At 33.1% G+C, this 22,720-nt stretch overlaps 1 protein-coding gene and 1 long non-coding RNA gene across 2 annotated transcripts; both read left to right on the top strand.

The window, feature by feature from the left end:
• Positions 1-3,918: 3,918 nt before the first annotated feature.
• Positions 3,919-7,120, top strand: LOC134717503 (uncharacterized). The gene is made up of 3 exons (XR_010107351.1): positions 3,919-3,956; positions 5,655-5,710; positions 7,005-7,120. It is a non-coding gene; the product is annotated as an uncharacterized LOC134717503 (long non-coding RNA).
• Positions 7,121-9,764: 2,644 nt separating this feature from the next.
• LOC134718374 (uncharacterized) lies at positions 9,765-20,880 on the top strand. Its single transcript, XM_063580871.1, has 5 exons — positions 9,765-9,875; positions 11,964-12,035; positions 12,362-12,485; positions 18,820-18,996; positions 19,658-20,880. Exons 1-5 carry the CDS (start codon positions 9,765-9,767, stop codon positions 20,878-20,880), a joined length of 1,707 nt encoding a protein of 568 aa, XP_063436941.1.
• The last annotated feature ends 1,840 nt before the right edge of the window (positions 20,881-22,720 follow it).

A 22,720-nucleotide genomic window follows, 5' to 3' on the forward strand; every position in this document is an offset into this window, starting at 1 on the left:
ATAAAGATTAGACAGGTTGTTTTCCTTTTCAAATGATTTTACACAAGTAGTTTTGAGCGCCATTTATAGCTTGCCATTCGTTGTGAGTCAAGGCTCCGAGTCCTTTTAAAAACCGTGACTGGGATGGAGATTTGTTTTATTGGCACTCATAATAAATCTTGTTATACTAATCAATAGGTGTATGCTTAGAATGATACTTTTTTTGGACAAACATGGGTTGTGATTAACATTCTTTTATGATAACTATTAAATGGTAATCACAAACAGATTTCACAGATGAAAAAATTGAAGATTTAGTAAAAGACTTGTTTTGAATTATCAAACTAAAAGTAAAAACATTTTGGTCAACAGTTATCTCCACCATCAACAACAACAATACGACTTCTTTCGTTTTACACAAAAACTGTCTAAAACTTAAGTAAAATTCTAGAATTAGGAAGATTTCAGTAATTAAGCATGACTCAATGGTGCTAGAACCGGATGTATTTGCATTGTGTTGTCAAAAACAGCCCATAGTTTTGTAATGTAACAGAAGCATTCTACTGTTAAATAAATAACTAAAAGTTTAGTTTTTAATAATTTTGTAAAACTGCTATATTTTAGGGCCAAAAGGGGGTCTTACTGAATCTACTCCTTTGCCAAAACTAGTAATACAATTTTGATGACCAGAAATTGCGGTTGTATAGGCAATATTTATGCGTAGTGTCAACTTTCCAAGGAGGCAATGATCCAAAACTTCCCCGTTGGGGGAATCAGACAAGATCAGTTTTACTCCAGGGAAAACTGTCACGGCGGAAAATATATAACACAGGTCTTATTCAGCTTGGAGTTCATCTGATACCGCTAGTATATGTAGGTTAGTAAATGTGTCTTTTAAATGAATAATGGGTTTGGATATTGATATACTTTAAAGATGATTTTATCTATTTGTGAACTTAAGGTGGTATGGGTGTCTTCCTCCATCTTGGATTCTAAAAAACGAGAACCAAAGGTCCGTATTTCCTATCAAATTGATGCAGGAATGAAGATATTAAACATTTTTACAATGCAGCAATACATTCCTTACATTTTAATGGTTTCTAAATTTGTTTAGTTGTCTATTAAAATGTTCCTTTTTTTATCTTCACATTTTGTTTCAGTTAAGAAAAGGTTTACAATAAAGTTTTTTTAATATTTTCTATTTTGTGTTGTAAGTGTTTTTGGCATATATTGACAAACTCAACCTGGAATGTGCGACATACGTGAACGATGGTGTTTTTTGCAGTGACATTTTAATTATCGTGTATATTAAAGTTTAAAAATAACACTGATGTGTGATTTTGTACTTAAATGTTTCCCTTTGTGAGCCTCTAACATTTCTAAGTGTTCCGTATATCTTTTGACTACGTCACATAGTTATCGGTGTTTTTATTACGTTCCTGATGTCCCAATTGGAGATTGAATATATATTGACATATCTGTGTTGTTAACTCATTACAAACCTCGACACATTTGTAATCCGTAATATATGTGTGTATATAGATATATATGTGTATGTACATAAATGTGTCTATGTAGATATATGAACAGTTTGTATGTAGATATATGTGTGTATGTAGATATATGTGTGTATTTAAATATATGTGTGTACATGTATGTAGATATATGTATGTATATAGATATATGTGTGTATGTAAATAAATGTGTGTATGTAGATATATGTTTGTACGAAGATATATGTTTGTCTATAGATATATGTTTGTATGTAGATATATGTGCGTATATAGATATATATTTGTATGTATATATATGCTTGTATATACATATATGTGTGCTGATAGATATATGTTTGACTGTAGCTATATGTGTATGTAGATATTTGTGTGCCTGTAGATAAATGTGTGCTGATAGATATATGTTTGACTGTAGCTTAATGTGTGTATGTAGATATTTGTGTGCATGTAGATATATGTTTGTTTGTAGATATATATGTGTATGTAGATATATGTTTGTATGTATATATGTGTTTTTATGTAGATATATGTTTGTTTGTAGATATATGTGTTTATGTAGATAAATGTGTGTATGTACTAATATGTTTGTTTGTAGATATATATGTGTATGTAGATATATGTTTGTATGTATGTGTGTGTTTGTATGTAGATATATGTGTGTATGTAGATAAATGTGTGTATGTAGATATATGTGTGTATTAGAGGTATAGGGGGAGGGTTGATATATCACAAATATGTTAAACCCCGACGCATGTTTGCGCCTGTCCCAAATCAGGAGCCTCTGGTTTTTGTTAGTCTTGTATTTTTTTAATTTTAGTTTCTTGTGTACAATTTGGAAATTAGTATGGCGTTCATTATCACTGGACAGCTGAAGGACGCCTTCGGGTTCGGGAATTTCTCGCTACATTGAAGACCTGTTGGTGATCTTCTGCTGTTGTTTTTATTTGGTCGGGTTGTTATCTCTTTGATACATTCCCCATTTCCATTCTTAATTTTGAATATTGAAACAAACATTTACCATGACACTACAAGTACAGAGAGACGTCATATGTATCAAATAAACTAAAAAAGCAAAAAGACGAAGCATATTGGCAAAATGAGAGAATATAGCAATTATCACAGAACAAGAGTGAGATATACTAATATGTTAAGGTGCACACGTAATACAGTATTTTTGATGATATCGCGATAGATGAGAGGTAGTTACCTTCACAAGCACAGAATCTCACAGGCCTGGTAAAATGAAACGTTTTCCAAGGCAATTTACAGATGTTTTGATTACGGTAGATTGCTGTGAACGTTCTTTTATTGCTAATCAATTATACAAATATTATGATAAAATCATTTAGTTTCCACTTTTGTCTGATAATCCTCATGATAAAACCATTTAGTTTCCTCTTTTGTCTGATAATCCCCATGATAAAACCATTTAGTTCCCTACTTTATCTGATAATCCCTATTGCCTTTTACTTTCTTTTATCCAGTTTGTTATTTCTTTGTTTTATATATTTTCGCAGTTAATTTCTTTGCAGTTTGTTAGGTTGTTAGACTATTCATGGCTTTTCGAAAATAGCGTACTAGTATGCTAATATTCATATATGACATTGGCATATTAACGAGTGTTAAAATACCGTTATCAAAATAAAATAACTACAAGAAATATGTGTACTCATATTATGTAAAAAGTAAAATCACAAAAACTAAACCCGGAGGAAAATTCAAAACGGAAAGTCCCTTATCAATTGCAAATGAAATTATAAACCATTTTTTTTTGTGCTTCCATGACTTTTTATTTTAGTTATTATTCTTTGTTTGACCTTTCACCGAAACAATATGTTTTTAAGGGGGTGATATATCTCACAGGAGGTTTTGTGTTTATATTGTGTCAATGATTGTTAATAAAAACTCTTAACACAACCATGTCTAACTTAACCAAAGTCTGACAGAAACACTGTACTAAACGCCATTCGATATGACGACCTTACTACCCTTTTAGTGAAGAACAATAAACTATTCATAAAACCTTCCTATAGTATGATAGTGTAAACAACCTAGTAACGGTTTTCGGTGTTGACATGAATATCAATAATGTGGTCATTTTTATAAATTTCCTGTTTACAAAATTTGAATTTTTCGAAAAACTAAGGATTTTCTTATTTCAGGCATATATTATCTTAGCCGTATTTGGCACAATTTTTGGGAATTTTGGATCCTCTATGCTCTTCAACTTTTTACTTGTTTGGCTTTATAAATATTTTGATATGAGCGTCACTGATGAGTCTTATGTAGACGAAACGCGCGTCTGGCGTACTAAATTATAATCCTGGTACCTTTGATAACTATTGACATGTCTTATCTCTATTGATGTATTACATATAGGTTTCATTAAGTGCAGTATCTTATGATAACTACACAATCAGTTTAAGTCTTGTCTTCGGAGGTATCATCACAGAATGAGGGCGTGTAAGTGTTTTTTCGTGTTTACATATTACAAGGAAACCTGTTTAAACCGAACCTCTTCGGGACTTTAAATTTGGTTCGGTTTTGAGAGATGTTTGATGCATGCAATTTGAGCTATAGAACATGTTTCGTTTATACAGGTTTTCGGTTTATGCAGGATTTGGTTTAACCAGGTTTCACTGTAATATAGAACAATGTATTTTGTTCATACATTATGATAATCACTATCTATAAAATGTATGTACTCTTTTGTATTATTATACAAAAGCTAAGAGCACAAACAAACAAAAACCAACATAACACCATCACGTTATATTTAACAGCTTTGATATGTGATATACATGCACTCTTTAATAGAGTATTTGCATTAATCACGTTAGTTGCTGGCGTATCCGTATCGACGTGTCGTGTAACACGTATACTTGGAAAGGATAAATTAAATCAAGATGGTCCCGATGTTACATTTTATAATGCATTTAATTAAATAATGTTTTACTTGAGATCGGGCTAAATCCTAACCCTACACCAATCTGCCCGATACGAATACGTCGTCCCGTAAATGTATCGCTATACGTGAATTATGCAAATGCTCTATTTGTAGCGAAAAATACAAGAGTCAAACTCTTTACAGCTATTACTTGTTTCAGAAAGTTTTAAACTCTTTTAATTTAATATGAAAATTATTTATCGTTTTTTTTGCTTTGATTTTCATAATCATGATTAAAATGACGATTTTACTAATATTTGTATTTATATCATTCATTCTGATGAAGTCATCTATGATGCTGCGAATTAATACAATAGGGACGAAAGATACCAAAGGGACAGTCAAACTCATAAATCTAAAACAAACTGACAACGCCATGGCTAAACATGAAAATGACAAACAGTACACATACAATATTAGATTACCGGTATCTGATCTTCTTTACAGATCTGAAATTGTAAACATACAAATGATACTATCAAGACCGAGACATTCACGTAATGTATTGTAGATTTATTAATTTTCGTTAGTGCCAATTTTCATGGATTTCGTTGGTACCGATGAATCACAAAATTAAATGTTCAACGAACGAGGCTTGTATGCAGACGTCATCCAATCTACGTATTGAATATCTACAAACATCTAAATTTCCCCTAATCATCGAAAATCAGTACCCACGAAAATAAATGAATCCACAAAACAAAATGATTATGTTTACATAAATTATTCCTAATTGGCAACACTTAGTCATATAGGAGGGGGATATGACCTTTATCGGGACTCCGGGATCGGGTGTTTTTAAGGTCGGGATTTCGGGATTGACCCTTTTGGGATCGGGAATTCTTTTTTCGAATTTCGGGACCTCGGGATTTCGTGTTTTTAAGCCTTGGATTTCGGGATTTCGTGTTTTTTAAGCCCGGGATTTCGGAATCAGGACCCCTCATATCCTCCCTCATATAGCAAGGTAGCGGTAAAACGTTCACAAAAAAATACAAAAAATGCAATATGTACAGTTTGCGTTCTTAAAAGTAAAATCACAAAAATAGTGAATTCCAAGGGAAAATTCTAAACAGAAAGTCTCTAATCAAATGGCATTGAAATAATAAAGCTCATCAATCGAATTGACACAACTGTCATATTTTTGACTTGGTTTAGGCTTAAACATCGTGGATTGCAGATGCTTTTTATAGCGCTATTTTTTTTCTATTTTACAGCATTGTGTTTGATGTTGGGTATTTCGATGCTTTGTCGATTCTAGTGAACATAACAAGTAAATATAAATTGTTACTTTTTATAAAAAAATGAACATGAGTATTAAGAACAAAAAAATTTAAAAAGAAGGACGAAAGATACTAGAGGAAAAGTCAAACTCAAAAATTGAAATAGACCGACAACGCCATGGCTAGCACTGAAAAAACAAACAGACACATAATAGTACACAACATAGAAAACTAAAGACTAAGCAACAAGAACCTCACTACAAACTTGGGGTGAACTCAGGTGCTCCGGCAGGGTAATCAAATCATGCTCCACATGTAGCACCCGTCGTGTAAAAGGTACACTTATACTTTTAAGTTGAAAACAAATTAAAATGCTACGACAAAACACGTAATAGCAGTCAACCAGCTCATAATGGCGTCCGTTACAATTTCGAATAGATTATTTCGACTATAGCATTTGGATATCTTGGTGCGATAGCTGTATTGAAGCCACAACCGTCTATCAAGGAAACAATGATAGGAAATGCAATCTCAGAGGTATCGTTTGAAAAGTAAGGTATCTACTATGCAGATACTGTTAAAATGGTGCATGTTAGAAATTATAATTCACAATTGGCAAACTGAAATGATCCATGTTTATATGGTAAAGTTTTGTTCTCAACCGACACTCATTGTCAATATGATTTTAACGCCAGACTTGTTTCCCGAATAAAAAATCATACACTTAAGAACAAATATATTTCAAACCCGTCTTTATGTTCAATACGGTTTCAAGAAAACACAAACATGAATTTTGAATACTTTATGTAAACGGTTGAAAGAAATGTTTTTAAAATATATGTTCAAATTGCGGTATTCACAGTCCAGCTTAGTATTCATATTGATGACATCTCACCGCTTATGCAACATGCCTCAATATTTGTCTTTGTCATGTAAATTAAACGTTACTATTGAGAGAACTTGATTTCAGATTCTTTTTTTTCTGTGTGTGTTAGTGTGTTTGTAGGAATTTTTTCATTTCTTTTTTTTTGTGTTTATTATTTTTTATTTTAAATTATTTTTAATTATTGGTGTTTGAGGGTCGTGTTTCAATATTTCCTATGCACCTTTAGGTAAACATTAAACTCTTATATTTACAAATTTGATATGAAAATATAAAAAAGTAGTTCAACATGTTAAACAAATCATTTTTTTCTAATATTTCAAATTAAAGTTAACATCTTTTAAACTTTTGTCATTATGCATTTTTACTGCATTTTTACTGTGTACGAACCAACAACCATTCGTCAGTGTTATCTTCAATGTCCAGGTATAAATACATTGACACATTTACTTATTCATTAGACAGCGAAAGAATATGTTTTTCATGCAGCAGTATAAGACAGGATGAAAAATGTCAACATGCTATCAGTTGTGATAAGGATGAGGTAAGTATTCATTGGTGTAGCAAGAACATTGATTGAAATCATACAGTAATGTATCTTACAATGTATCAAATTCGTATAACTTTGACTCTGTTGTAAAGGTAGATAATTACATACAAGAGGGACGAAAGAAACCAGAGTGACAGTCAAAGTCAAAAATCGAAAATAAACTGACAACGCCATGGCTAAAAATGAAAAAGACAAACAGACAAACAATAATACATATGTCACAACATGTGAAACTAAAGAATAAGCAACATGAACTCCACCAAAAATTGGGGGTGAAATTACGTGCTCCAGAAGGGTTGTCAGACCCTTCTCCACATGTGGCACCTGTCGTATTGCTCATGTTATAATATGATACGAGGTATGCTTCTAATAAATCAAATTTGAGTGAATGTGGACATGATAAAGTAAAAAAAAAAAACTGAACCGAAAATGCGATGATGATTCAATCAGGGTAAAAACAATTTAAATTTAGCAAAATTATAGGGACTTTTCTCAAAAGGATACAACTATTGGTTATTATTATAATTGTAGTAATGAAGATCAACTGTTTTTGAAAACGACTAATCTGAATCAAAACTTTGATAATAAAAACGATACTCATTTCAGTTCCAGCTTTCATTTCTCTGAATGTTGATTGATTGTCTATTATTGAAATGGATATTTTAAACTATAATTTGCATATTCAGAACGAGACCGATACTCGTGAAAATAAAAATCGAAGAACACACATTCGTCAACACGTCACTACATTGAAAAAAGTATGACCAACATCAACCCCAATCCATATGTGTTACATTGTTTTACTGTATGCTGTTATTTAACATGATGTTCACCAATCACAATCCAAATGGGTTACATTGTTTTACTGTATGCTGTTATTCAACAAGATGTTCACCAACCCCAATACAAATGGGTTACATTGTTTTACTGTATGCTGTTATTCAACAAGATGTTCACCAACCCCAATACAAATGGGTTACATTGTTTTACTGTATGATGTTATTCAACAAGATGTTCACCAACCCCAATACAAATTTGTTTCACTGTTTTACTGTATGATGTTATTCAACATGATGTTCATCAACCCCAATCCAAATGGGTTACATTGTTTTACTCTATGCTGTTATTCAACATGATGTTCACCAACCCCAATCCAAATGGGTTACACTGTTTTACTGTATGATGTTATTCAACATGATGTTCACCAATCCCAATCCAAATGGGTTACATTGTTTTACTGTATGCTGTTATTCAACATAATGTTCACCAACCCTAATCCAAATGGGTTACATTGTTTTACTGTATGATGTTATTCAACATTATGTTCATCAACCCAAATCCAAATGGGTTACATTATTTTACTGTATGCTATTATTCAACATGATGTACATCAACCTCAATCCAAATGGGTTACATTGCTTTACTCTAAGATGTTATTCAACATGATTTTAATCAACCCCAATCCAAATGGGTTACACTGTTTTAATGTATGATGTTATTCAACATGATGTTCATCAACCCCATTCCAAATGAGTTGCATTGTTTTACTGTATGATGTTATTCAACATGATGTTCACCCACCCCATTCCAAATGGGTTACATTGTTTTACTGTATGATGTTATTCAACATGATGTTCACCAATCCCAATCCAAATGGGTTACATTGTTTTACTGTATGCTGTTATTCAACATAATGTTCACCAACCCTAATCCAAATGGGTTACATTGTTTTACTGTATGATGTTATTCAACATGATGTTCATCAACCCAAATCCAAATGGGTTACATTATTTTACTGTATGCTATTATTCAACATGATGTACATCAACCTCAATCCAAATGGGTTACATTGCTTTACTCTAAGATGTTATTCAACATGATTTTAATCAACCCCAATCCAAATGGGTTACACTGTTTTAATGTATGATGTTATTCAACATGATGTTCATCAACCCCATTCCAAATGAGTTGCATTGTTTTACTGTATGATGTTATTCAACATGATGTTCACCCACCCCATTCCAAATGGGTTACATTGTTTTACTGTATGTTGTTATTCAACATGATGTTCATCAATCCCAATCCAAGTGGGTAACATTGTTTTACTGTATGCTTTTATTCAACATGATGTTCATCAACCCCAATCCAAGTGGGTTACATTGTTTTACTGTATGCTGTTATTCAACATGATGTTCATCAACCCTAATCCAATTGGGTTACATTTTTTTACTGTATGCTGTTATTCAACATGATGTTCATATGTAGTTTTTTTAGTTGTCCTCACATTTATTTTTAGATTTGGTTTGTTCAGAAATATTACACAAATGGAAACGAAACGAAATACGAAGTTGGTTGTACATTTAAGGAGGTAGGGATTAGTAAACCTTGTTATCGTTGTACAATATATAATGTTCTTATCAAAATTGATTTGACCTATAGCTGCAATTAGTGGCATGGTACAGACACTGTGACCGAAATATGGCTACACTTTCAACAAAATGTAATTTAAGTACCGGGAATCAAACAAATCAAAAATGGCAACCATATCAAAATAATATTGAACCTCATCATATGTTTAAGATTTTCGTAATAATTGCTGGACTGGTAAAAATGTCAAAAACATAGAAAACGGATACATTCATATTCAAGTCTAAAATAAACTGAAACTGCCATGGATAAAAACGGAAAAGAACAGGAGACAAATAAGTGTATACAAACAGAACATAGAAAACTAAAGACTGAGAAACACAGACCCAACAAAAATATCAGGTTCACGGGAAGGGTAAGTTTTACACCTTTCATCTTCTTGGATCAGATAATTCTATACTACTTTTCTGCATTTCACATGTGTTTAACATTGATTTATTTTTGAAGATCATGTATTATAATTGTTTATAACTTTTAAACAAATTTATTTTTTGATGTGCCAAATGGATGTAACAGGACATATAATAGGGAGGAGAAATGACCACGCCCATATTCTATGCCAGAAATGTTGCAATGATTCTAATGTATGCAACCATGATCTTTCATTTCAAAATACAAAATTAGGTATGACATTAAATTTGTCATTTTAAAATTGTTAGTCTTGATTAATTATGCTTATATGCTTATCCCAGTCTAGAACGTGTTATGTTAAAAAAAACAGATTTAACTGAATGAGCTAATGTTTCTATCGTACAGTACATATTTAATACGGGGAACAATATCTGCTTACCCTTCCGGAGCACCTGATATCAGCCCTATTTTTTTATGTGTTCGTGTTGCTTATTGTTTAGTTTTATATGTTGTGTCATGTGTACTATTGTTTGTCTGTTTGTCTTTTTTAATTCCTAGCCATGGCGTTGTAAGTTTATTTTTGATTTATGAGTTTGACTGGCCCTGTGGTATCTTGCATCCCTGTTTAATATTATAGAATATTTGTTTTTATTTTCAGTCGTTGCACAGAAATGTCTATCTTGTGATAATGTGGACAATCCGAAATCCTGTAATATATCAATGAAATGCGCAAAAGATGAGGTATGTCATATTAGAAAGAGTGAAATTACAAAAATGCTGAACTTACAGGAAATTCAATTCGGAAAGTCCATAATAACATGGCAAATAACAAAACGCATAAAAAACGAAAGGACAAGAACTGTCATATCCCTGACTTTGTACAGGCATTTTCAAATGTAGAAAATGTAGAAAATGGTAGATTAAACCTGGTTCTATAGCCCTAACCCTCTCATTTTAAAATGACAGTCTCATCAAATTATATTGACATTAAATCAACTTTAATAAGTAGGTTTTTTATATACATTAGATTTTTGTGTCCTGTTAAATTGTTCCTTTTAAAAGTTTTGGATTCTCATAAATTCTATGTATAACTTTTGGACTAGTTTGATTTCTGTAATTTATTCTTACATACTTTTGATTTTTTAACCCTGTCTGCGCTCATTGCCTATGTAAAATTTAAAATTGTTTATAATCCAGGTACTTTTGATAACTATTGTATTCACATTGAACGACAAATTTATGTGACGTATATAATTTTTCTGACGTCAGACACTCAAATCAATCCATGTGTTCGTAGATAGTAGATGTTGTTGTGTCCTGTTAAATTGTTATACGATGATGACTGATGTTCCCATATTTTGACTATTTTATTGATTGTGACTGTTTATTTAACGCATCATGTAAATGTAACGGAATTTGATGAGACTGTTATTAAAGTGATAGGGTTAGCGCTATAGAACCAGGTTTAATCCACCATTTTCTACATTTGAAAATGCCTGTACCAAGTCAGGAATATGACAGTTCTTGTCCATTCGTTTTTGATGCGTTTTGTTTTTTGATTTTGCCATGTGATTATGGACTTTCCAAATTGATTTTCCTCTGAGTTCAGTATTTTTGTGATTTTACTTTTTAGACCGTTTTGAATGGTTTTACACTAGGAATTTTTTGGGCCCTTTATAGCTTGCTGTTCGGTGTTAGCCAAGGCTCAGTGTAGAAAACGGTACCTTGACCTATAATGGTTAACATTTATAAATTTTTATTTGGATGAGATTAATTTTTCGCCTGCGCCGGTACCGCGAACGTGAAAAAAAGCAATCGAGTTGCGATGACCAATGATTGTTGATCACTGTTTTACCTATTACGATGTTGAGTCTTTTGCATGCATATGCAACGCCACGTGTACCCTTAGTTTTAAGCGTTACTTTCCATATCACTCCACTTCACAGAGAAAGAAAATTATAGTGAGAATGATAGTCACATAGTTACATAGTGTTGGAGAAGAATGGGGTCAGTAAATTCTATATTGGATGAGAGCATATTGTATTGAGAATAATAGTACTTTATTCTTATCTAATATTTTATTTTGTTATAGGTGTGCTTCCTCCACAAATATATGACTGAGACACAGGATGTGAAGTATGATCTAGGATGTAAACACTCAACGGTATGTTTAAGTGCAATGTAAAAATATCTTTGCGCTCTTTTTTTTTCATTCAGTCAGCTTGCCTAAACTTATAATAAGAAACGAAAGAGGTTAGTACTGACTTATACAAGGAAGTCGGTGTGAATATAAAAAAGGAGATGTGATATGATAGCAAATGAGACAACTGTCCGCTGAGGAGCCTTTATTTTTCCGGGAAATTCAAGATCTACACAAATTGGAACTCGGGAATGAATTATTTATCCGTTGAGATAAATAAATATTTCATTTATTTCTGAAATTTGAACTCCCTCATACAGCCCTCCAATTAACTGTAAACCTCTTTGCAGTTGTGTTTTCATGGATTGAATATATTTGGGCGCCGATTATCTGTTGGCAGACATTTAACATGCGACAAATGTTGTGGAGGAACACACCATTGCAATATTAACTTGCAATGTGGACACCAAGAGCGTAAGTATCCCATCCACAAACTCTTACCATTAGTACAATGTGATGTAATATTAATGTAACATTAGGTTTCATTGGCTAAAAGTTACCGTGAAATAGGACAATGTATCGAAATGAGTTTTGCTTTTAATTCGACTTGTGATTTTAAATGTATTTCATTTTAAGAAATAGTTCTAATTCAAATCATATTTGGCATAAGTGTAACTGACGACAGCAAGAAGTCCAATTAAGAGGTATAAAACGAGCATGGTGGTCATATTTGGAATAACGCTAGGATTTTGTTCGAAAGATGTGTATGGCTAAATGATATCTTCTAAGTTATATGTCCATGTATATAAACTGTCATACTGATATAACACATGTTTCGTATATCTTCTTTGCATTGATTCGCCATGTTCAAAAACAACGTATAACATACAAACCGCTTGTTTCATTTGGACACCATCAGACATTTTGAATGTTGACCTACAAAATTAATTCCTTTCTAATACTAACTATATTTCACTACAGTAAACTCAATGATTTTAATCGTTAAGCATGAGAGGTGAAGCAAACCGCAGAAGGTCAAACATTGAACAGCCTTGTCTTCAACCGGAAGTAACATCATATTTATTATGAATGATCACAGCTTAATGTAAGCCCATCTTTAGCATAAGTGTAACTGACGCTCGAAAAAAATCCAGTTAAGATGTATAAAACAAACATGGTGGTCATATTTGGAATGACGCTCCGTGTTTACAAAAAAACCCGATATTTTCTATAATTGATTGATTGATTGTTGGTTGCCTAACGTCCAGTGGCAAATATTTCATGCATGTTCAGGACGAGAACAAGTTAACAATAAATACAATAAGTAGGTCCTGTCATATTGGCGGCCATTCGAGATAATGGTCAGGGAAATTTGGACTGCCACTGAAAAATTATGGTATATTGGAAAGGGAGAGTAAATTTGCCTTTCAACAGGCCATCTACGTACCTCTCCAAGGGTTATGGTAGGATATCTTAACATGCAAAGAGCATGGCACTCTCTGTACACTAGGCATTGTATTTAACGTTTCCTTTTTGTCCGGAGGTGACTGCGGCTGTAAAAGATGTATTTTATCAAATTAAATTTAATAATATTTATTAACCATGTATGTTTTAAGAATCAACAACAACTGCAGTTCCTTCAACTGTAACAACTAAAGGTGTACAATCCTGTGTCGATGATATTCGTATTACATGCGATAAAACTGTATGCACAACAGACTTGAAAATGTTTTGCCCGGTTACTTGTAATATTTGTAGTAAGTATTTTTACATAACAGATTCACGTTCAGTTTTCATGAATATTATAGCTCGATGTACAACCAATATTTAGTGATTTAAGGAAGTTCGCTTGTCATTTTTGGGAATTTATGTCAATTTTGGTACAACTTTTTGGAATTTTGTGTCCTCGATGCTTTTCAACTTTGTTCTTGTTTTGGCTTGATAACAAATTTGATCTGAGTGTCACTGATGAGTCTTATGTAGGTTTAAATTTAATTTATATACGCCAGACGCGCGTTTCGTCTACAAAAGACTCATCAGTGACGCTCGAATAAAAAAAAAGTTAAAAAGGCGAAATAAAGTACGAAGTCGAAAAGCATTGAGGACCAAAATTACTCAAAGTTTTGCCAAATACAGCTAAGGTAATCTATGCCGGAGTTAGAAAAGCCTTTGTATTTCAAAAAATTCGAAAATTTGAAAACAGTCAATTTATAAATATAACCATATCAATGACAATTCATGTCAGCACAAAAAGTGCTGACTACTGGGCTTGTGATACCCTCGGGGAAATAAATTCCATCAGCAGTGGCATCGATCCAGCGGTTGTAAAAGATGTATTTTATCAAATTAAATTTAATAATATTTATTAACCATGTATGTTTTAAGAATCAACAACAACTGCAGTTCCTTCAACTGTAACAACTAAAGGTGTACAATCCTGTGTCGATGATATTCGTATTACATGCGATAAAACTGTATGCACAACAGACTTGAAAATGTTTTGCCCGGTTACTTGTAATATTTGTAGTAAGTATTTTTACATATTAACAGATTCACGTTCAGTTTTCATGAATATTATAGCTCGATGTACAACCAATATTTGGTGATTTAAGGAAGTTCGCTTGTCAATTTTGGGAATTTATGTCAGATTTTGGAAATCCTCTGGTTTTATTCATTTGAAAAAAAAACATAATTGCCGATTTGCCCCCATTTTTCTTTATATAAATCTTTTACATGTATAATTATAGGCCATCCGTAAATAAAGTCATCATAGATACCAGGACTAATTTTAGTATATACGCTAGACGTGTGTTTCGTCTACAAAAGACTCATCAGTGACGCTCGAATCCAAAAAAGCTAATAAGGTCAAATAAAGTACGAAGTCGAAGAGCATTGAGGACCAACATTCCTAAAAGTTTTGCTAAATACAGCTTAGGTAATATATGTCTTAGGTAGATAAAGGCAACAGTAGTATACCGCTGTTCAAAACTCATCAATCCATGGACAAAAAACAAAATCGGGGTAACAAACTAAAACCGAGGGAAACGCCTTAAATATAAGAGAACAACGACACAACACCGAAACGCAACACACACAGAAACGGACCAAGCAACAGGCAAAACACCCCGAGATTAACAAATATAACATCAAAACCAAATACATGAATTTGGGATAGACAAGTACCGTGCCACGTCTTATCTCAATACCGCAAAAATAAGAGAAAACACAAACGACTCAACGTTACAATGCAACACATACAGAAACGAACAATATTATAACAATGGCCATCTTCCTGACTTGGTACAGGACACTTTTAAATGAATAAAAGTGGTGGGTTGAACCTGGTTTTATGGCATGCCAAACCTCGCACTTTAATGGCAAAGTTAAATATAACATTGAAATGACAACATAATATTACAGGACTACAATACAAATAAAAAGGAGAACATATTAGACAAAGAAAAGCATGATTAATAGATAACAAAAAGCATCAGGTTTAAAATTCAATACGCGTCTTGTCCACACAAGACTCACCAGTGACGCCCAGATATAAAAAGATCGAAAGTGAAAAAAGTACAAAGTTGTACAGCACTGAAGATCAAAAATTGAAAAGTTTTTGCCAAATACGGCAGTGTTTTTATGCCCGGGATAAGAACACTATTATATAAAACGATTCATGCTATTGCAAACAGTAAATTTTAACAAATGAATGTGAAAGATATATTCATAATGAAACTGAAGTATAAACTTATTACAGAAAACTAAACCCGAATACATGATGTCAAGTTCAATACAGCATAGACACATTAGAATCAGTCCAGGCGTCAACGCAATTAAAAAAAATGACGTCACATACGATGGCGAAAAGGCAAACGTTATGTAACATTTGAATTTATGAAATTTAGAAACAGCATGACGTCACACGTGAACAACTATAATTTAAAAGTGAGCTAGAATTAGGATTGCTTTAAGATTATATTAGAACTAAATACTGATAATTAATTAAAACAAAATGCATATTGCAATACTTATTAATAGCAATTAACTGTAATATATATATGTCCAGTTTGTTATGAATCCAACTTCAAACGTAATTAATCGTACAAAATTAAATATAATTTAAAAGGCGGTGATTAATTTTTCTATCCGTAACACCTAAATATAATAAAAAGACGTCAACACATTTGACAAAATGAGAAGATGAGAATTACAAATATAACATTAAACATATAAACTAAATACATGAATTTGGGATAAACAAGTACAGAAACACGTCTTATAGTAATACGAATTCACATTCAGCAAAACAGTCACAATCGGGAATAAGTCACGTTTGGTAATTAAAAGGTAAGACGACATAAGGACAAACCACAATCTACCATGTGGTAAAAATGTCCTTAGCTAGTTTGGTTAAAGAGACATCATATGGATCCACCAATTCGTGATGGTGTCCATAAAACTTACGGAGTGTCAATTTTAATCTGTCCTCCTCATAACTTTGTTGGAACAGTTTCTGCGTAAGGAGCACACTCCTGTATATGAATTCCGTATAGTGTGAACAAGCACGTGAATAACGTATCAATTGTGATATGTAAACACCAAACGAAGGAGCAGAGGGTATGTTACTGCTAAGAAATGGGAAATTGATAATTGGGAAGTTGAAATCGTCCCGTTTTATCATAGATTTTCGTGTGAAGTCGTCCATCTACGTCAATATTTAGGAAAAGATCAAGGTATGAAGCAGTCCTTCTAGTATCAGTAGGTAGAAAAGACTTAGTATTTCAAATAATTCAAAAATTTTAAAACAGTAAATTTATAAATATATAACCTTATCAATGACAATTCATGTCAGCACAAAAATTGCTGTCTACTGGGCTTGTGATACCCACGGGGGAAAATCGCCATCAGCAGTGGCATTGAGCCAGTGGTTGTAAAGAAACTTATTATAGACACCAGGAATTAACTTAGTATATATGCCAGACGCGCGTATCGTCTACAAAAGACTCATCAGTGATGCTCTAATCTAAAAATGTTAAACAGGCCAAATAAAGTACGAAGTCGAAGAGCATTTAGGACCAAAATTCCTAAACGTTTTGCCAAAAACAGCTGAGGTAATCTATGCCTGAGGTAGAAAAGGTTTAGTTTTCAAAAATTTCAAAAATTTGAATACAGTAAATTTATAAACATAACCATATTAATGACAATTCATGTCATGCCTTGCAACATGCCATCTACGGACCCCTCCAAGGCTTGTTGCAAGGGTTCCTAACATGCAAAGAGCATGGCACTCTCTGTACAAGAGGCATTGGATTTAACGTTCCATTTTGACCGGACGTGACTGCGAACCTGATACATCCCGCACAACAAACGGACGCCCCACTTTGTCAAGCGTCTTACTGTCGGTAGGAAGACGACCAAGTGACCATATTCTGTTTCCAACGTCACCCTTGGGGGATATTTTCTACAAGAAAACACCTCACAGACAGTTCGCTAGTACCTTATAATATCATTTCAGAGATCCATATAAATATATGTAAAGACTTTTCAAAAAAATAATCTGTCGGTGGCACTTTATGAGATATCTATTTTCTAGTATAGTCAAAAAGATGCGCCCTTTGCATATCGTACATGTAGGTCTCAAGTGTTTAGCATTAACAGATTGCTCTGGTTTATTTTATCCAGTTATCAGCATTTCGGGTTTGACATGAATATCAATTAGATGGTCATTTAAAAAGTTTCATGTAACAAAACATTGAATTTTTAGAAAGTCTAAGTATTTTCTTATCCCAGGAGTAAATTACCTTAGCGTATTTGGCACAGCTTTTTGGAATTTTGTTCTTGTTTTGCTTGATAACAATTTTGATCTGAGTGTCACTAATGAGTCTTATGTAGACAAAACTAGCGTCTGGCGTATTGAATTATAATACTAGTACTTTTGATAAGAATTATTAAAAAAAAAATACTGAACAAATTGACATGTTTTAGAGATAAAATTATAAGTAACTAGAATTCTAACTTCAATATTATAACAGCTGCATATATAGTTATAAAAAAAAAGTGATATAAAAAAAATACTGAACTCAGAGGACAATCTAATCGGAAAGTCCATAATCACATGGCAAAATCAAATGACAAAACACATCGAAAACGAATGGACACAGTAATATTTTAGTTGCTTGCGAAAGGATTAGGGTAATACTATAAAGACGTATTTGCTATCAACTGCAAAGAGCGAACTTATAATATATATAAATTAAGGAGTACAAGAAGTCGATCTGCTTGCCATTTTACAGAAACACTCACAAGCTTTAAACATGTTGAAATTCTGCAAAATACTTGAGAAATTAAGTTTCGATACTAATGCAACAACCTTTGTAATCATAAACACTGTCAGAACAAGTTTGGTTAAAATTACCTTCACACGTTGTTGAGGCATATTGAAACAATTATTTCTACTTTGCGAGCAGGTCTGTTGTAATAAGCAAACGCATATATGTACAACACAAGGTGAAATACTAATAGAGTTTCAATTTTATTCCACATAGATCTTAAGAGGTCGTCCCTAAAATAATGACTTATTCAATCTCTTAGTTTTTACACTGGCCCCCAATCCCCCTCTTAACTTGATTTTGGAAAAACATATTGAACACTAGGGAGACATGTAAAATCGATGTCAAATTAACCTAACTTGCAGCAATTTTAACCCCCTTTCTAAACCACCACACCCTCACTCAAAACTATTTGATTTCAGTTTTTTATCCTACATATATCTTTGTCTAAATGATGACTACTTCAATCTCTTCAACAGAGGAAACTACATTAGAAGCGACAACAGTTGGGCAGATGACAACAGTTGGGCAGACGACAACAGTTGGGCAGACGACAACAGTTGGACAGACGACAACAGTTGGGCAGACGACAACAGTTGGACAGACGACAACAGTAGATCCTAGATTCTCAGCATGCAAAGGTCCTATTACAAAAAGTGAGGAGAATTTATATATTTTTACATCCAACGTTGGTCCTTTTACATCCACCAAATTGATCGAAAAAAACAACAATCTGCTCTGTTGTTGGGTTGTTGTCTCTTTGACACATTTCCCATGTCCGTTCCCTTTTCTATCCAAACCAGTAGAACAAAGTAAAATCACAAAAATTGCTTCGAAGAAATTTTGAAACGAAAGGTCAAATTACAAAACAAAGAGCTCAAATACATCAAACGCATGAATAAAACCGTCATATTCATGACTTGATACAGACATTTTCTTGCGAAGAAAATTGTGGCTTGAACCTTGTTTTATAGTAGGTAGCTTAACCTTTCTCATGTATGGCAGTCGAAAAAAAAAATCCATTTTATATTGACAACTATGTGTAAATAAAACAAACCGACATCATACGTACAAAATGTCAAAAATAGATGTACAACAGGCACCGTTGCGTCATAATCATAAAAACTTTAAACACAAACACTAACAAACAGCAACAAAGAAGCACAATAATGAGGTTTATTTTCAACTTCCTGTCTCTTTAAAAATATGTTTGTTTATATTTTTTTTAAGTTCGCAATGCTGCTACAATAAAGTTTACTTTTTGGTGTAACTTACTTTCCTAATGACCATGATGACACTATATTTGATTTTTAACAGATACTGGAGAGTTTTACTTGATGCGAAACAATGGTTTCCTGACGTTTTTGTCTACTTTTAAACTACATTTATCATCGTCTAAAGTTAAATGGTTAGGTATATACAACCCTGATATCGGACTATGTCACAACATATCGATCTTTAATACTTCACAAGTAATCGATATTCCATCAGAATTCAAAGTCACCAGAAACGAAATTGAGAAGAAAGGAGTACACATACTTACGTCCAGCAAAACTGATTTGTATGCATTATATAAGGATTCGATTACCAATGAAGGATTTTTTGTTTTACCAAAAGAAAAGCTATCAACATCGTATGTTATTCCGTCATTCATTCCTTCTGGGGGTGGGGAATCGTTTATCGGAATTGTTGCTACATCCTTCGATACAGACGTAAATATAACATCAAAACTACTCGATAAGACTGAAATGGTTAGTTATAACAATACAAAGTATGGAGATGGTGAGACAATTTCCATTCACTTAGCAGAAAGGGGAACCCTAGAACTTTCCAGTAATACTGACCTCACTGGTACGATAGTCCAATCAAACAAAGATATAGGAGTGCAGTCCGGGGTTGATGGCGCTAAAGTACCTGTGAATAGTGGTTTGATGAATCTGTTATTGGAAATGTTACCTCCAGTTAAAGATCTAGGAACGACATTTTTCATTCCGCCATTATTTGACAGCAAACGATTTATATTACGTTTAATCGCTACACATCCAAATACATCCATCACTCTCCTCGGCAAACAGTTGAAACAAGCCACCAAAGTAGTGGACAAAATTGGGGGTTACATAGATATCAACAGCAACACCTCTATAAAAGTAGAATCTGACAAACCAATAATGGCAGTGTATTATCAGCAGGGTGAATTTAAACCGGTCGTACCTTTTATGGTTATAATTAAACCAGAAGGGAAGCTGGAAGGAGTTCAAGCGTTTACCATTCCAAATGATGGGTTAAGACATCATATCCTTATTACCACGAAGAGTACTGAATACCCCTTTCTACAGATTGACGGGAAAGGTATTATCTATAAAAACCCACATATGTACGATACAGAAAGTTTTAATTCATCGTATGTTGTTGCAAGGGTGGATATCGGTCCTGGACATCATACCATTGGTTCGTTATACCCGATGGTAATGAAAGTCAAACCCGGAATTATCATCTTTGCCGATTCCGACAACGACATTGCGTATGGCTACCCTGTGTAACAAATGTCTAATAAATTATAATTCAACATAACACAAAGTTAAGTTTGTTATACATGTTGACTTTCGTAGTAAATCGTATGGAAAACTTAATATATTTACGTCACATCTTTGAGAAAGAACATAACCACTAAAATAGTAAAATCACAAAAAAACTGAACTCCGAGAATAATTCCAAAAGCAAAGTCCCTAAATCAAATGGCAAAATCAAAAGCTCAAGAAAACTGTCATATTCCTGACTTGGTACAGACATTTTCTAATGTTAAAAATGTAGAATAAACCTAGTTTTAAAGCTAACTTAACCTCTCACTTTGAACATCGGTATACTACTGTTGCCTTTATTGATATCAGTCTCATCAACTTTCAAAGTGTGTATACTTTTTTCCATCGACGAAATCCGTCTGCTTCTAATTGATAGAAAAATATATCGAAGAGGTATTTGTATCGTTTGGCTGCTGTCTTTTTGACTTTGCAATGTTTGCAATCGTTTAAATCCTCCGGGTCATAGTGTGTGCCATGTTACACATTTAGGTTTTCTGAAACGTGCTATGTATATAGAAAAAAAAATATGAGTACTAAATTAGACATCTCTTCATCCAAGACACAATCAAGTAAAGAAAGCAATCATAGGGTATATAACGATCTTAAACGCTGAATAGTAGGCTATATCCCATCGAACTGGAGATAAAGGATACTACAGATACAGTTAAGTCGGCTTCATATCTTGACTTACATCTAGAAATTGACAATGAGGGTCGGTTGAAAACAAATCTTTACGACAAAAGAGATGAGTTCAGCTTTCCAATTGTGAACTTTCCATTTATAAGTAGCAACATTCCAGCAGCACCTGCATACGGGGTATATATCTCACACTGATACGATATTCCCGTGTTTGCATTTCCTATCATGATTTTCTTGATAAAGGGTTGCTGCTCACAGCTAACAAGCAAGCTATTAAACCAAGAGTTCCAAATGGTGAAGTTGAAATCATCCCTTCGTAAATTTTACGGACGCCATCACGAGTTTGTTGACCGTTATTGAATAACCGTTTCACAAATGATATCGGATATGTTCCTTACGTCGTAACTACAATCAAATTCCCTTTCATAAATGTGACCTACCGAATTAGACTATTTACCGGATTTGTAATCACATGAGCAACACGACAGGTGCCACTTGTGGACCAGGATCTGCTTACCCTTCCGGAGCACCTGAGATCACCCCTAGTTTTTGGTGGGGTACGTGTTGTTTATTCTTTAGTTTTCTATGTTGTGTCATGTGTACTAATGTTTTTGTGTTTGTCTTTTTCATTTTTAGCCATGGCGTTGTCAGTTTGTTTTAGATTTATGAGTTTGAATGTCCATTTGGTATCTTTCGTTCCTTTTTTGTAAAGGGACAAAATATAACAAGACTAAGTGTGAAACAATACAAACATTAAAAAAAGGCATAAATAAATTTAGAAACGAGAAGAAAAAGTATTCAATAAATGAAAAAAATATAAAGGTTTAGATCCAACGCTGCAATTTTTAACAAACATATCACGTCCTTGTCGGACATACACATGGATACCAAAGTAAATGATTTTATCAAGAGTGGCAATTATCCGAGTCTGTCAAAATTACCTAAAGTTCTAATATCCACATCAGAAATCAAAACAAACGTTAGAAAGACGAAAACAAAACAAAACTACAGCTGTTTACAATAAGTCAGGAAAATATTGCTTTATTACCTTTAGAACAAAGTATCAGTTTGAAATAGTAAAAAAATATTAAAATGTTATTCCGAAAAAAAACAAGACTTATACATTTTGTCATCAAAACTAAACAAGAATGAAAAAATGTAT

The sequence above is a fragment of the Mytilus trossulus genome, chromosome 5 (genome assembly GCF_036588685.1).
Source record: "Mytilus trossulus isolate FHL-02 chromosome 5, PNRI_Mtr1.1.1.hap1, whole genome shotgun sequence".
Taxonomy (NCBI): domain Eukaryota; kingdom Metazoa; phylum Mollusca; class Bivalvia; order Mytilida; family Mytilidae; genus Mytilus; species Mytilus trossulus.